Source organism: Mytilus californianus, unplaced genomic scaffold, assembly GCF_021869535.1.
Source record: "Mytilus californianus isolate M0D057914Y unplaced genomic scaffold, xbMytCali1.0.p SCAF_14, whole genome shotgun sequence".
Lineage (NCBI taxonomy): Eukaryota > Metazoa > Mollusca > Bivalvia > Mytilida > Mytilidae > Mytilus > Mytilus californianus.
The window spans coordinates 31,293,744-31,309,860 of NW_026262626.1; the positions used below are offsets into that span (position 1 = coordinate 31,293,744).

General features: G+C 33.3%; 1 protein-coding gene across 2 annotated transcripts in view; it reads left to right on the forward strand.

Annotated features, from left to right (window-relative positions):
- LOC127724637 (uncharacterized) overlaps positions 1–16,117 on the forward strand; it is a 640,225-nt gene that overhangs the window by 495,464 nt on the left and 128,644 nt on the right. For both annotated transcript variants that reach the window (XM_052231644.1, XM_052231645.1), the window contains exon 28: positions 3,351–3,458. In XM_052231644.1, coding sequence (XP_052087604.1) covers positions 3,351–3,458 — 108 coding nt within the window. The remainder of the gene's footprint in view (positions 1–3,350; positions 3,459–16,117) is intronic.

Sequence of the window (16,117 nt, forward strand, 5' to 3'; positions counted from 1 at the left end):
GTTCTAATATCTTGTAAATGGTCGAGATCCCCACCCCTAAACCATATATATTCTGGTTTGTCATGATAAAGCACATCAAATGAAATACAGGGTTAGTCTCCAGGGGTCACCCCCACCCCCTGCCATTTAAGAAAGTTCTAATATCTTCTAAGTGGTCAAGATCCCCACCCCTAAACCATATATATTCTGGTTTGTCATGCGAAGATGGTTTGAATGATAGACAGGGTTAGTCCCCAGGGATCATCCCGACCCCCTGTCATTTGAGAAAGTTCTAATATCTTGTAAATGGTCGAGATCCCCACCCCTAAACCATATATATTCCTATTTGTCATGTCTCGAACATTTGAATGACGTATGCGGTCAGTCCCCAGGGGTTCCCCCCACCCCCAATGTTCTAATATCTTGTAAATGGTTGAGATCGCCACCCCTAAACCATATATATTCCTGTTCGTCATGTAATGAACATTTGAATGACGTATAGGGCCAGTCCCCAGGGGTTCCTCCCCACCCCCAATATTCTAGTATCTTGTAAATGGTTGAGATCCCCACCCCTAAACCATATATATTCTGGTTTGTCATGCCAAGATGATTTGAATGATATACAAGGTTAGTCCCCAGGCATCACTAATGCATATAACTTTACTGGACCAAACCAATTTTCAATGGATGTTGCCCAATGTCAGGCGACCCTGGGAATTACGAATTATGGGAGCTTCGTTTGGGAGACTTCGTAACAGCATCCTGTTACATTCATTTCTTGTTTTAATCTATTTTAACATGATTTCCAAAACCAAAGTAGAATCAGGTGAGCGACACAGGCTCTTGAGAGCCTCTAGTTTTGTTTCCGTTCTCTTACTTGAGTTTGCCTCAACCAAATGTTATGAAACTTATCCACAATGTTTATCACCAAAAAACACAGATCAATTTTGAAGACGTCACTTTTACCGTTCTAGAGTTATGCCCCTTTACAAATGAAAAAATTGCTGATTTTTTTGTTTCCGTTCTCTTACTTGAGTTTGCCTCAACCAAATGTTATGAAACTTATCCACAATGTTTATTACCAAAAAACACAGATCAAGTTTGAATTTTGGTGGCGTCACTTTTACTGTTCTAGAGTTATGCCCCTTTACAAATGAAAAAAATTGCTGATTTTTTTGTTTCCGTTCTCTTACTTGAGTTTGCCTCAACCAAATGTTATGAAACTCATCCACAATGTTTATTACCACAAAACACAGATCAAGTTTGAAATTTGATGGCGTTACTTTACTGTTCTAGAGTTATGCCCCTTTACAAATCTCAAAATTGCTGAAATATTTGTTTCTGTTCTCTAATTTAAGTTTACGTCAACTAAATGTTATGAAACTTATAAACAATGCTTATTACCACAAAACTCAGATCAAGTTCAATTTGGGTAGTGGCACTTTTACAGTTCTTGAGTTATGGCCCTTTATAACGTTATATGCAAGCGGGGGCATCATCTGTGTCCAATGGACACATTCCCCATTTATCTTTAATATTATAATAGATAGAGAGAAAGTATAAATGGCAATAAATGTTCAGCTAAGTAAGATCTACAAATAATTCAACATGATCAAAATAGTCAATTGACCCCTTGAGGAGTTATTGCCCTTAAAACATTCTTTTTTTTTTTACATTTTTTGTGAAAGTCCAATTACTTTTTCAAAAATCTTCTTCTCTGAAACTACTTTGCCAAATACTTAAAAACTTTAATTGAATGTTCCTTAGGGTATTTAGTTTATAGATTGTATTCAGGGATTTGATCCATTCAAAAACATGGCGGCAGTTTCTAAATATAGAACTTAGGAGTCAAATGAAGTTTTTGGCTTTCATCTCAAAAACTAGAGCAGTAAGGGCAAACCTGACATAGGTGAAAGTGTTAAACAGGTTTAGATCTACCTGTCAAGTAATCTTCAGACCAATAGGACAACTTGTTGTTGGATTACTGTCCAGACATAGTTAATTTTTAGGAAATTTTACAGTTTTGGGTTATGTATTATCTTTAATATTATTATAGAAAGAGAGAAATTGTGAATGACAAAATTGTTCAGCAAAGTATGATCTACAAATAAATCAAATGCCTGAAACTGAAATTACAGTCAGGTAAGCGATATCAGGCTCTCATGAGCCTCTTGTTTGATAAACACAATGAATTTCGTAAATAAATCTGGAATCACTCGTTATTTAGTATTAACTTGTAACTTCCTGTTTTAATGGGTAAACATTGCATGAAATGCAATCAGAACTCTATGGTACTGATTTGATATCTATATCTTCCAAGGTTTATCACTACCTTTGATAGTTCAAACATAATAGTGCAGTGTAGTGATCATTATTTAGAACCTATCCAGTCAATGTCATGCAATTTATTGATGATATGTTATACTTTGATTTAAGTTACGATATGATGTGTATTTGAATTACAATACTTGTCAAGAAAACATTTTTTTTATTTAAAGTATTGCATGGTGTATGAATATGTTAAAAAAATAGGTTCAATTACAAATATAAAATCATGAACAAAGGAAGATAATTCCAACTCAAATTTTTAATTTGCCTAGGAAAATATGATTCAATGTTTTATTTAATAATTCACAAAATTGCAAATTGAAAGTAATCTGTACCTTTCAGTGCTCACAAGCAGTTTGATTTCGGCTTCAAAATTGACAGAAGCGTTGGCAATTCCTCAAAAATTTACCGTTTTTAACTGGATTTCCTAAGGAAAATATCGGTTATTAATTTGTTGGTGTACTGTGAGCAAATGGACAGGCGGCTGCCAAACAGTGTCCGTGCAATAACTTGAAAACACTTTGACGAAATCTTTTCAAATTAAGATATGTTGTTTCCTGTGACTAAATGAAGGTCAAGTTCAATTTTCACGATTTTAGCTTTTATCGTTGTTGAGTTGTAGACCTATAAGTAGCAAAAAGTGATACTTAGCGTGTTGTCTGTGCAATAACTTGAAACTGCTTCAACGAAATCTTATTTTATTCAAATTTTGATATGTTGTTACCTGTGACTAAATGAAGGTCAAGTTCGATTTTCACCATTTTAACTTATATCGTTGGTGTCCAGATTTGCAAATATCATTTTCATGCAGGAAAATCCAGTTTGCTGTCAATCTGACAGCCCTTGTTCAATTTTCATCACATTTTTCGCAGGAACTACAAATCAGAGCTTTCAGACTTTTGATATCAAACTTCATGGGAGCATGTTATACCCTGTAATGCATTTTCAAATCCATCATTCATCAATTATCTGTAATAGAATACTTAAATCTGGAATATTGTTAGGGAGCAATAGCTCACAGTCATCTTGATTTTTTTTTACAGACATTACACCGCCTTTTGGATGCTAGACAGCTAGGATTGAAACTGATTGCTAATGTTACTTATGGATACACTGGAGCTAATTTTTCGGGACGTATGCCATGTATTGAGGTTGGTAGTATTTCATAATTTATGTTTACAAAAATGACAATGTTAGATGAAAAAATTATTTCCAGCATTTAAAGTTTCTTTGTTTACCCTGCTTTTAATGACGCTTGATTCACAGTTTCAGGCAAGGAACACAATTGTTAAACTCCTAGAAAATGTGTTTTAAAAGCAATTGCCTTTATTGCTATAATGTGGTATATTTGTGAACTATATCAAAAGGTCATCTTGCCAAACTGTTCGAAGAAGATTCTGCTTCTGCTATGATAAATATCTTTTCCTTTTCAGTTGATTGTATTTAGACTGTATTACACTGTTAATCTATTAAAATAAAACTACTTAAATATACTATGAAATAGCTGTGTTCTCGGGCCTAATGGAATTATTGCTCTAAATTGATAACTTTTATCAAAATACATGTTTTTTCCTATTATCTCACTATAATAGATAGGTAGAACCTGACAACTGCAAAAATAATCAAACATTCAAGATTTACAAAATGCAGATATGACCATAACCATTTGATAACTCCATCTGGGAGTTCTTCCCTTTTGATGAAGATTTTTGTACTAATTTTGATAACTTAATTATCTCAAATTTATAATAGATTTTCAGAGATCTCAAAATCTTTTGTTCCTTGGTGGTCCTTGCAAGGTGAAAATCTGCTGGTCCACACTACTATTTCTATTGCAATATAACAAAATTGTGTCGGTACATCTTTCACATAATTTTAGTGTTCAAAACCTTCAGACCACCACTTTTTTCGAGAACTCTGGATTTTTCAACAAAATATCAAATTATGTCAGTTGTTAATTTGATATTGAAAATTTGACTGAACAATCCTTAGTTTGAGAATTTTGTTAAAAACACATTTTTTTTCCAGAATATTTGGTATTCAACCAAAATGAATTAACCTTGGTTTACCTGTGAAATTGTAATTACTTGCAACAGAAATGATTGGCAATACACTAGCTACATAAGTGTTGATATGACCAAAACCTTTTGACGAGGAGAAATTGCCCTTAAAGGACGATTTTTGTCTAGTTGATGTGGTTTTTTCCAGTTAACTTGAAAACCAATAATAGATATGAAGAAACTGTAAACAGCAAAAGTGATCAGCAATACAAGAGTTACAAAATTGTCCATATCACTAAAATGACCCCCCTAAAATGAGGGTTTTTGTCACTACCTATGCATACCTGCCAGCTTTCATGATTTAAGCATGAACTACATGATTTTGACCTCTTGTCCTAATTGCATGATTGTGGTTGTGAAAATAGCTCTTAAACAGAATTTTGTAAAAATCTAGGAGCACACAACTAATTTTTTGCTCAATGCATTTTATGTTAAATTTTTCAATTTCAAGCATTCGTAGTTCTTTTGTCTTAAGATCTCTTTTGCTTAGTTTACATGTATTAGTTTGTGATTAGGTCAGTTTATGGGGAACCACTAGTGGTAGGTCAATGATATTTGGTATGCAGTTGTATAAGCATTGGCATATCCCATAGAGACTATATGGCTCCGCCCCCTAAGTCATGGTCTATTGACTTTGAAAATTTTGCTTAGTTTACATGTATTAGTTTGTGATTAGATCAGTTTTAAGATGAACTGCTAATGTTAAGTTAATGATATTTGGTATGCAAATGTATTGGTGTTTGCAAGTATCGTTTCCATGGAGATTATATAGCCCCACCCCTCATGGCTCATTGACTTTGAAACTTTTACATAGTTTGCCTCAACCAAATGTTATGAAACTTATACACATTGCTTATTACTACATAATACAAATTAAGTACGAAATTTGGTGGCGACACTATTACCATTCTTGAGTTATGTCCCTTTATAAACATAAAAATTGCTGAATTTTTCATTTCTGTTCTCTAACTTTAGTTTGTCTCAACCAAATATTATAAAACTTATACACAACCGTTCTAGAGTTATGCGTGTTTACAAATAGAAAAATTGCTGAATTTTTAGTTTCTGTACTCTACTTTAGTTAGCCTCAACCAAATGTTATGAGACTTACACACAATGCTTATTACCACAAAACTCAGATCAAGTTCAAATTTGGGTAGCGTCACTTTTACCATTCTTCAGTTATGTCCCTTTATAACTATATGATATGCAAGCGGGGGGCATCATCTGTGTCCACATGTGGACACTATCCACATTTATTTATGTTTTGGTCTGTTTTTCAAGTACTGTACGCAATAGGTCAACTATATTTAAAGTATGGAATGATTGTTGATGTACATGTCTGTCTAGCTGGTGTCATTTGACCTTGACCTCATTTTCATGGTTCATTGGTCAATGTTAAGTTTTTGTGTTTTGGTCTGTTTTTCAAATACATATATTAATAGGTCAACTATAATTGGTGTATGGAATGATTGTAAGGTGTTAATGTCTGTCTAGCCAGTATCATCTGACCTTGACCTAATTTCCATGGTTCATTGGTTAACATTAAGGTTAATGTTTTGGTCTGTTTTTTCAATTACCATAAGCAATGGGTCAACTATATTTGGTGTATGGATTAATTGTAAGGTGTACATGTTTGTGTGATAGTTTTTATTTTACGACCGCAAAGGTCGTATATTGGTATCACGTCGTTGTCGTCAGCGTCGTCTGAAGAAATTTGGTTTCCGGACAATAACTTAAGTAAATATAAATAGAAATCTATGAAATTTAAACATAAGGTTTATAACCACAAAAGGAAGGTTGGGTAGATTTTGGGGGTTAAATTCTTACAGTTTAGGAATTAGGGGCCAAAAAGGGGCCCAAATAAGCATTTTTCTAGTTTCCAGACAATTACTTGTTGAACGTGTATGGATCTCTCTGAAATTATACCACAAGTTTCCATACCTCAAAGGGATGGTTAGGATATATAAATTCAAATTATATAACCAATTCTAAGTTCTTTGACTACAGTTATTCTGTGTCAAATATGTAATTACAATCCAAATTCAGACCTGTATCAAGCGCGAATATTGTGTCCATTTTTGCCCCAACTGTTCAGGGTTGGACCTCTGCCGTCGTATCCAGCTGCGCTCGGCAAAGCAATTTATCTGACCTTGACCTCATTGTCATGGATCTTTAAAAATGTTAAGTTTATGTGATACTTGTAGTAAAACCTTTATCTTTAAGACTTTCAACATAAAATCAATGGTCAGTAAAACAGGCGAGACATAGCGTGTGCACTCTTGTTCATTAAAAAAGGGGGATTTTCTAGTTTTCGGACAATAACTCAAAAACACTTTCACCAATTTGCAAGAAACTTTGGTGAATTGTTTATATCTATTGACAATTTTTTTAATTTTAGATTTTACGTTTCTGAGTTATGGGATTTTATTCACTAAAAAAGGGAGATTTTTCAGTTTTCGGACAATAATTCAAACAAGCTTTCAGCAGTTTTCATAAAACTTTGGTGACTGGATTATATCTATTAAGATAACCTCCCTTTAGTTTTTCATCAATTTCTGATATGACATTGAGAAGTTATTGAACTTTATTCTTTGAAAAAGCAAGGGCGTATCATGCGCTCATGGCGCAGCTGTTTATTTCTCATTGTTGAAGGCTGTACGGTTGCCTATAATTGCTTACATCCTCTTTATTTGAACTTTGGTGGATAGTTGTCTCATAGGTAATCATACTACATCTCCTTATTTTTACTATGATTGTTCAATGCCATTTGATCTGATTATTTGTTTATTAATATCACACTGAATAGTTGCTTTATAATAATATAAGTCTGTCTGTTCGTTCTGCATAAGCTTTATGTCTAATGAAAAATTAAGATTGTCTCTTAGATTTTCATTAATTTTGATGCACAGTCATATCTGTAAAACAAAGTTCCTCGTTGATTTTTGTAACAATTGGAAAAATATTGTTTAAAAAAACGCAGGAAAACAAGGGTCATATTCCTGACTTGGCACAGGTTTTTTCCTAAGAAAATGGTGGGTAAAACCTGGTTTTCTAGCTAGCTAAAGCGCCCACTTGTATGACAGTTTTTTAATGTTCAGTAATATTGCCAAATTGGGCGAGTAACCCAAACAGACATACTTGGTTAACATTGTCATGACTGGGATCCAGCAGTTAAAACTGTGTAAACATACATCACAGACATACAACATAACTGATTTAAATGCTAAAACACACTTACAACTAAATAAAAAAAAGATGCCAACAAAAAAGGTTTTTGTAGTTGATAATGCAGTCAGTATATTTAAGCATAAAGACATATAACATGTATACACTTTCTTGATAAAATACAAAATAAGTAGAATATCAATACGAGGGTATACAAAATGAAAACAACACTATAAAAACCTTATGTGCGCGAATCGCATCTGTGGATCCACCCACATAAGGAACGCCAAAGGCAAAAACCTGAAAGCTGGATGCACATATACCGAACCAAATCAAGAGTCATACAACCATATTGAATATTAATAGTACAAAGACAAATAAAGGTAAAACTGTATAGTAGATACAATTCTACACAGAATAAGCACCTAGAATCTATAACTCAAGACCATCCTGTATTATTTGTGAAGTAGACACAGAATTTTTCATACCTGTCAACCTATGACAATGAAAATGCAGGTGATGACCTGCATAGAAAAATGAAATCTCAGGTCATAACATGTACATACTTTTTCGAGCTGAATTTCAGTATTTAGGGGACATTTTTCTTATAATTTATATCAAAGTTTCCAAAACATGTCCACATGGTTAAGTAATTTAAAATTGTACATATTATAATTTCATTGCACCAGGAGGCCATTGATAGATTTGTGTTAAATTGCCTTAATTCCTGTTCATATTCATTCCATACAATGTGCCAATTTGTGTGTTCTTTACATACATTTGTGCAGCTTTTAAACAGTAGAACACATATTTGTTGATATTAGAGTATAATAAAGTTAAACAATTAAAAGAGGTATAGATGAAAAAAAGTAATTTTCAAAATTTTTATTTTTTAATTGTTCTAAGATTACATACATTTGTGCAGCTTTTAAACAGTAGAACACATATTTGTTGATATTAGAGTATAATAAAGTTAAACAATTAAAAGAGGTATAGATGAAAAAAAGTAATTTTCAAAATTTTTATTTTTTAATTGTTCTATCTTAGAACAATAAGTAAAAGTATTATTCTGATATGTTTGTGCATTCAATTCAATTTAGATTTAATCTTTTTACCAAAAAAAATCATAAGTTTAAGGAGTATATTGTGAAATGACAAAAAAGGGGAAGTAACTCAAGTTGTTTTTAAAACAACTTTGAAATACACAAATTATTTATGACCTAAAGCTAAGGTAATTGGTGTTAATATTAACAGTGTGTTTGACACCAAAGCTGTCAAGTGAAGCCATGCACTGAAATGGGTCAGTTGAGCTGAGTTTACACAGCTTGTTGAACTTCTTGTCCAGGAAGAATTACGAATTTTCTGGTATTTCATTGAAATCACTTTTTATCTAATCAGTCTGAAGGCTAAGTAATCTGGGTGAAAACCGGTTATTTTCCGAATTCCCAGGTTATTTGGTCACCCGGCGGGTGTTCCGGGGTGACCCCTCAGAATTTTGAAAATCTCGGGTCACACCCGCAGGATCCGGGTCAGTTGACAGGTATGAATTTTTATCTATTAGGTCTTAGTACTTTCCAAAGAACTTTTTGAGAAAAAGGACGAGACTTTCTTTCACAAAACCTTGTCACATTAATTTTTTGCGCAGACACTGATGACATTTTACAAATTTAGCAGCAAGCTCCTGCAGATCGTATGGGTTGAGAAATGTATAATCCATATGCGTATGAAGTTGGTAAATTGCTGGTAAGGTGAGGAAAAGTTATATATTGTTTCAAAATTGAAATCATTTTTTTTTTTCATAGACTCAGTTATAAATAAGTACAAACCCGGTGATAAGTCTATTTCTAGGTGTAAGTTATTACATGCTTCAACCAATTACAAGTATATCAATTGGTGAAAGAAATCTTGTTTTCTGATCTTGTACCCTGGTCATGCCTTGTCTTTCACATCAAAATAATGCGTTGCCTAATCTTTCACAATCAATTTTGATAAAAATTATCAAAAATTTTTTTTTTTTTTAAATAATATGAACTTTTTCAAGTAATAACATACTTTAATTTTACTGGACTTTCTGACACACTAAAGATTAATTTTCAACTATATCATGATATATTAGAATGTGACTATTATAGATACAAAACAAGATTTTTTTCTTAAAGATCTCATAGTATCGCCTTTTGTGTTTTCTTAAAAAATACTGGATTTTTTCTTTAACGTAGTGAACAGCATTGATCATTTTGACAGACATTTTTTTTTTCTGATTTATTCCCCCTTTTGAAAATACAGCAGATTTTTTACAGATATTGAAGTAGAATTACATTCACAATCTGATCGTAATCCTTGACCACCGTTAGTTATTCTTTCACGATCATATTTGTTGATATACCGAATGACATCTGTGTATATATATATATCTGTGATGTCTGAAATAAACCAATGACTATTATGAACATTTGAGGGATTTTATTTGGTAGATTTATATTATTTGCTTTCCAATTCAAGGAGCTTAAAAGTGTCCTTGATATCGTACATACTCCTTTAATAACTACAGTAAAATCATTTTCTACAACATACAACAAGAATCATGCAACATGCAACATGCTTGTATTTACTCAATGTTATTTTATTAATCAATATTTAGGTATTACCCAAAATTGTAGGATGTGAATTGTACAGACTTGAAGAAATTTTCTTTCTTTTCCTCACTCAATATTCAATTAATCAATTTGATAAAATTTTTGCAGTCGTATAATGTATAACATCGTCTTCGTCCAAAGACATTTGAATTCCAGACAATAACTTGAGTATGGATCTCTATGAAATTGTACCACAAAGTTCCATACCACAAAAGGAAGGTTGGGATTAATTTTGGGGATTATTGTCTGAACTGTTTGATAAGGAATGAGGGGCCAAAAACAAGCATTTTTCTTGTTTCTGGACAATAACTTGTGTACAAGTGTATAGATCTATGAAATTGTACCACAAGGTTCCATACCTGAAATGGAAGGTAAATTAGGTTGGGATTGACTTGGTGGGTTATGGGCTAAACCGTTTAGGAATTAGGGGTAAAAAAAGGGCCCAGAAACTAGGATTTTCTGGTTTCCGGACAATAACTTGAGAATAAGTGTATGGATCTCTATGAAATTAAACCACATGGTTCCATTACAAAAAAAGCAAGTTGGGATTGATTTTGGGGGTTATGGCCCTAACCGTTTAGGAAAAAGGGGCCAAAAACAATACTTTTCTAATACTTTGTATAAATTGCTTATTTCTTGACCAATTTCAATGTAGTTTAATTCAAAGTCTTGAATTCTTGGGGTTCTTTAATATGCTGAATCTAACAGTGTATTTAGATTTTGGATTGTTGACCCCATTATATCAAATTGGTCCACATTGAGGTCCAAAGAGTCAAAATTTAAACTTTGTTTGATTTCATAAAAAATTGAGTTATCTGGGTTCATTGATATGCTGAATCTAACAGTGTATTTAAATTATTGATTTAAGGGCCCAATTTTCAAATTGGTTCACATTAAGGTCCAAAGGGTCCAAAATTAAACTTAGTTTGATTTTGACAAAAATTGAATTCAAGGGGTTCTTTGATATGCTGAATCTTAATATGTATTTAGATTTTCATTTTCTGCCCAGTTTTCAAGTTGGTTTAAATTTAGGGTATGTAGATTTTGGATTTTGGGCCCCATTATCAAATTGGTCCACATTGAGATCCAAAGGGTCCAAAATTAAACTTTGTTTGATTTCATCAAAAATTAAATTCTTGGGGTTTTCTGCTTCTCACAAAATAAAAAATGTAATTAATATTTCACAATGATCTGTTAATTACTACGTTAATTATTTTATACCGTTTTAGTTTTAGTTTTATAAGTCTCTGCTTATATTTTGTATAGCAATTTATTCGGAACGTTAGACTTGAAGAAGAGATTGATTTGATAAAAAAAAATGTCCATCAGTAAATACTTGACTGAAGTTTTTGTTTATTGATAGTATATTTTCAATTTTCGGGAAAGATTTATTAACAGAATGTATATTAATTATATTTTGATTCTTTTTGTTTCGTTTTTTTAATATTTCAACCTTATGGCATCTCAATCTGTGGGATGTACAGGTACTCAGCTATGAACGCCTGGTTAGAATGGAGATGTTAAATATGATGCCTTGTGCAGAGAGAGTGCCAGGCTCTTTTTGTCCATCGCGCAACACGTTGTGGGGGACATAAAAACACCAGGCGTCCATCTGTCTAGTCTTATTTGCGCTCACATGTGTACAATTCTTGCCAGATTTTTGTCGAGCCTGCGACTTTTGTCGCAGAAAGCTCGACATAGGGATAGTGATCCGGCGGCGGCGGCAGCAGCGGTGTTAGCTAACTTCTTAAAAGCTTTATATTTTAGAAGGTGGAAGATCTGGATGCTTCATACTTTGTATATGGAAGCCTCATGTTACGAAGTTTCTGTCAGTCACATGTCCAATGTCCTTGACCTCATTTTCATGGTTCAGTGACTACTTGAAAAAAAAGTTAAGATTTTTTGTAATGTTAAATTCTCTATTATTATAAGTTATAGGATAACTATATTTGGTATGTGCGTACCTTGCAAGGTCCTCATGCCCGTCAGACAGTTTTCACTTGACCTCGACCTCATTTCATGGATCAGTGAACAAGGTTAAGTTTTGGTGGTCAAGTCCATATCTCAGATACTATAAGCAATAGGTCTAGTATATTCGGTGTATGGAAGGACTGTAAGGTGTACATGTCCAACTGGCAGGTGTCATCTGACCTTGACCTCATTTTCATGGTTCAGTGGTTATAGTTAAGTTTTTGTGTTTTGGTCTGTTTTTCTTATACTGTATGCAATAGGTCTACTATATTTGGTGTATGGAATGATTGTAAGGTGTACATGTCTAGCTGGCAGGTGTCATCTGACCTTGACCCCATTTTCATGGTTCAGTGGTCAAAGTTAAGTTTTTGAGTTTTGGTCTTTTTTTCTAATACTATATGCATAAGTTCAACTATATTTGGTGTGTGGAAATATTTTATGATCCATATGTCAGTCACGCAGGTTTTATTTGACCTTGACCTCATTTTCAAAGTTCATTGATTCAGTGTTAAAATTTTGTGTTTTGGTCTGTTTTTCTTAAACTATAAGCAATAGGTCAACTATATTTGTTGTATGGAAGAATTGTTAGCTGTACATGCCTGCCTAGCATGGTTCATCTGACCTTGACCTCATTTTCATGGTTCATTGGTCAATTTTTAGTTTACTTGGTTAATGTTAAGTTTATGTGACAGTTGTAATAAAGCTTTATATTTAGGACTATCAACATAATATCAATGATTAGTAAAGAAGGCGAGACATTTCAGCGTGTGCACTCTTGTTATAAAACTAATATCATAGGTTTATATCAGCAATGTCTTGGACAAGTTCGAAAATCAGTGCTGATCATTTATTATACGACTCGTATATTGGTATAACGTTGAAGTCGTCGTCCGAAGACACATTGGTTTTCGCACAAAACTTTAGTTTAAGTGAATGGATCTCTATGAAATTTAAATATAAGGTTTATAACCACAAAAGGTAGGTTGGGATTGATTTTGGGGGTTATGGTCCCAACAGTTTAGGAATTAGGGCCCAAAAAGGGGCCCAAATAAGCATTTTTCTAGTTTCATGACAATAACTTGTGGAACAGTGTATGGATCTCTCTGAAATTATTCCACAAGTTTCCATACCATAAAGGGATGGTTAGGATTGGCTTTGGGGGGTTATGGCTCAAACCGTTTAGGAATTAGGGGCAAAAAAGTGAGAAAAAACAAGGGTGTCCTGGTTAATGGACAATTACTTAAGTACAAATTGCAGTGTAAGGGAGGTAATTCAAAAACTACATTGAATGACCTCCATTACACTGCTTTTAAATTATGTATAAAAAATGTTTGTATTGTCTTGGGGTGATTAGCTGGCAATTCATTTTTAGAAGTTACTATTTTAATAATTTTAAAAATGCTGTTTAAGGTAAATTAATTTTAGCTATGATTATGTATGTCATTTTCTATTTTAAGACTTTTATGATGTATTTAAATGGGTTATTATGGTTGCAAACTCAATGGAAATTTGAATTGAAATTATGACCATGACTGATGGAAAGAATTTTTTTTTGGAAAAAGAGGGGAGGGGGGGGGGGGGGGGAATTTGAATATCAATTCAATCATATAACCATTTCTCAGTTCTTTGACTACAGTTATTCTGTGTCAGAAACCTATTATGTGTCAAATATTGAATTACAATCCAAATTCAGACCTGTATCAAGCGCGAATATTGTGTCCATTTTTGCCCCAACTGTTCAGGGTTGGACCTCTGTGGTCATATCCAGCTGCGCTTGGCAAAGCAATTTATTTTTATAAGAGTTAATCCCAGTTGGAAACATTAATTTATATGGAAAATTGCATCGTTAGCGCTCTCATGTGTTCAATCTCAAAAAGAGTTCTGTCCCTTGGACCCTTGGAAATATTAATTATATGGAAAATTGCCTTATGAGCGCTCTAATGTGTACAATTCTTGCCAGATTTTTATAAAATTTATATTATAGGTTTTTATCATCAATGTCTTTGACGAGTTCAAAAATCAGTGCCAATCAATTATTTTTAAAAGAGTTAGGCCCCTTGGAAATATTGATTATATGGAAAATTGCATTGTCAGCATTCTCATGTGTACAATTACTGCCAGAATTTTATGAAACTTATATCATAGGTTTATATCAGCAATATCTTTGACATTTCGAAAATAAGTGCTGATCAAATATTTTTAACAAGTTATGCCCTTGGAAATATTAATTATAATGGAAGTCACATTGCATTTGCTCTGAAGCTTTCTTTCTCTAAGATATCTATTAAAAGTTTTAAAGAACGTAAAAAAAGTGCTTTTTTTAGTTATTGCCCTTGTACCTTGGATAGATAAAACATGTGCAATGCGGGGGACATTGGAACTCTGTTCTTTTATCAAATTAAAAACCCTTGCAACAATTCTTGGAGGGGTCCGAAGGTGGCCTGTTTCAAGGAAAGATTTTTTTCATATCCAATATACCCTCATTTTCCAGTGGCATTTCAAATTTCCCAGACGTGCGGCCTCTTATAACAGGACCTACCTATTTTATTTATTGTTAATTTGTTCTAGTCTTAAACATGCATGAAATATTTGCCACTGGATGTTAAGCAATCAACAATCATCAATCAATCTAAATCTTTGCAATATGGTGCGATTTTTTGAAAATTATATGCATTGTGTTGACCAGCAATCCTACACACGTCTTGGTTCATTTACATTATACTACACCCTGTTCACAGGACACACCTAAATAGGACTTGATTTAAAATTTGATTTGACTACAATTTTGGTTTGCGTTCACACAAATTCCGCAATCAATCTGGAGTCAAACCACTAGAGGTAGGTAGTCTGACCTTTGAATTCAACTAACATTAGATTTGAGCCTAGAATAAATACACATGTTGACGCAAATGCATCTTCTAATCAAGAAAATCAGTGCATATGCTTTCCATTTACTATTTCTTGCACAAGAAAACAAATTTTTTTAATTTCCTATCGAAATACAGGACATGGCAGAAAAAGCTTGACAAGTGACTTTGATGCATGCTCATCATTAAGGTATTCTGACCTCTGATTATTTTTTTTTATTTTTTTACGACCGCAAAAAATTTTTTGGGATCATAGAATGGTATGATGTTGTCGTCGTCTGCGTCTGCGTTGTCGTCCTAAGACACATTGGTTTCCGGACAATAACTTTAGTTTAAGTGAATAGATCTCTATGAAATTTTTTAAGAAGGTTCAATACCACAAAAGGAAGGTTTGGATTGATTTAAGGGATGATGGTCCCAACCGTTTAGGAATTAGGGGCCCAAAAAGGGGCCCAAAACAAGCATTTTTCTAGTTTCAGGATAATAACTTGTGTATAAGTATTTCGATTGCTCTGAAATTGTACCACAATGTTTAATATCACAAGTAAAAGGTTGGGATTCATTTTAGGGGTTATGGGGGCCCAGTAGTTTAGGAATTAAGGGCCAAAAAGAAGCATTTTTCTAGTTTCCAGACAATAACTTGTGTGTAAGTGTATTGATCTCTCTGACATTGTACCACAAGGTTCCATATAACAAAGGGAAGGCTGGGATTGAGTTTTGGGTTAATTGCCCCAAACATGTAGGAATTAGGGGCCAAAAACAAGCATTTTTCTAGTTTCCAGACAATAACTTGTGTGTAAGTGTATGGACCTCTCTGAAATTGTACTACAAGGTTCCATACTTCAAAGGAAAGGCTGGAATTGAGTTTTGGTGTTATTGCTCCAAGGGGGGTTTCAAAATGTTGGAGGGGGGGGAATTTTTTTCCCAATTTTTTTAAGGGATTCATATTTTTTTTCAAAATTTTTAAAATTTCGAATTTTTGAAAAGTTTCAAGAAGAAATCTTCAATTGCACAGTATTGTGCAATGGATTTATAAGATCTTTGACCACATTTATTTTGTGTCAGAAACCTATATTATGTCAAAAATTTGATCACAATCCAAATTCTG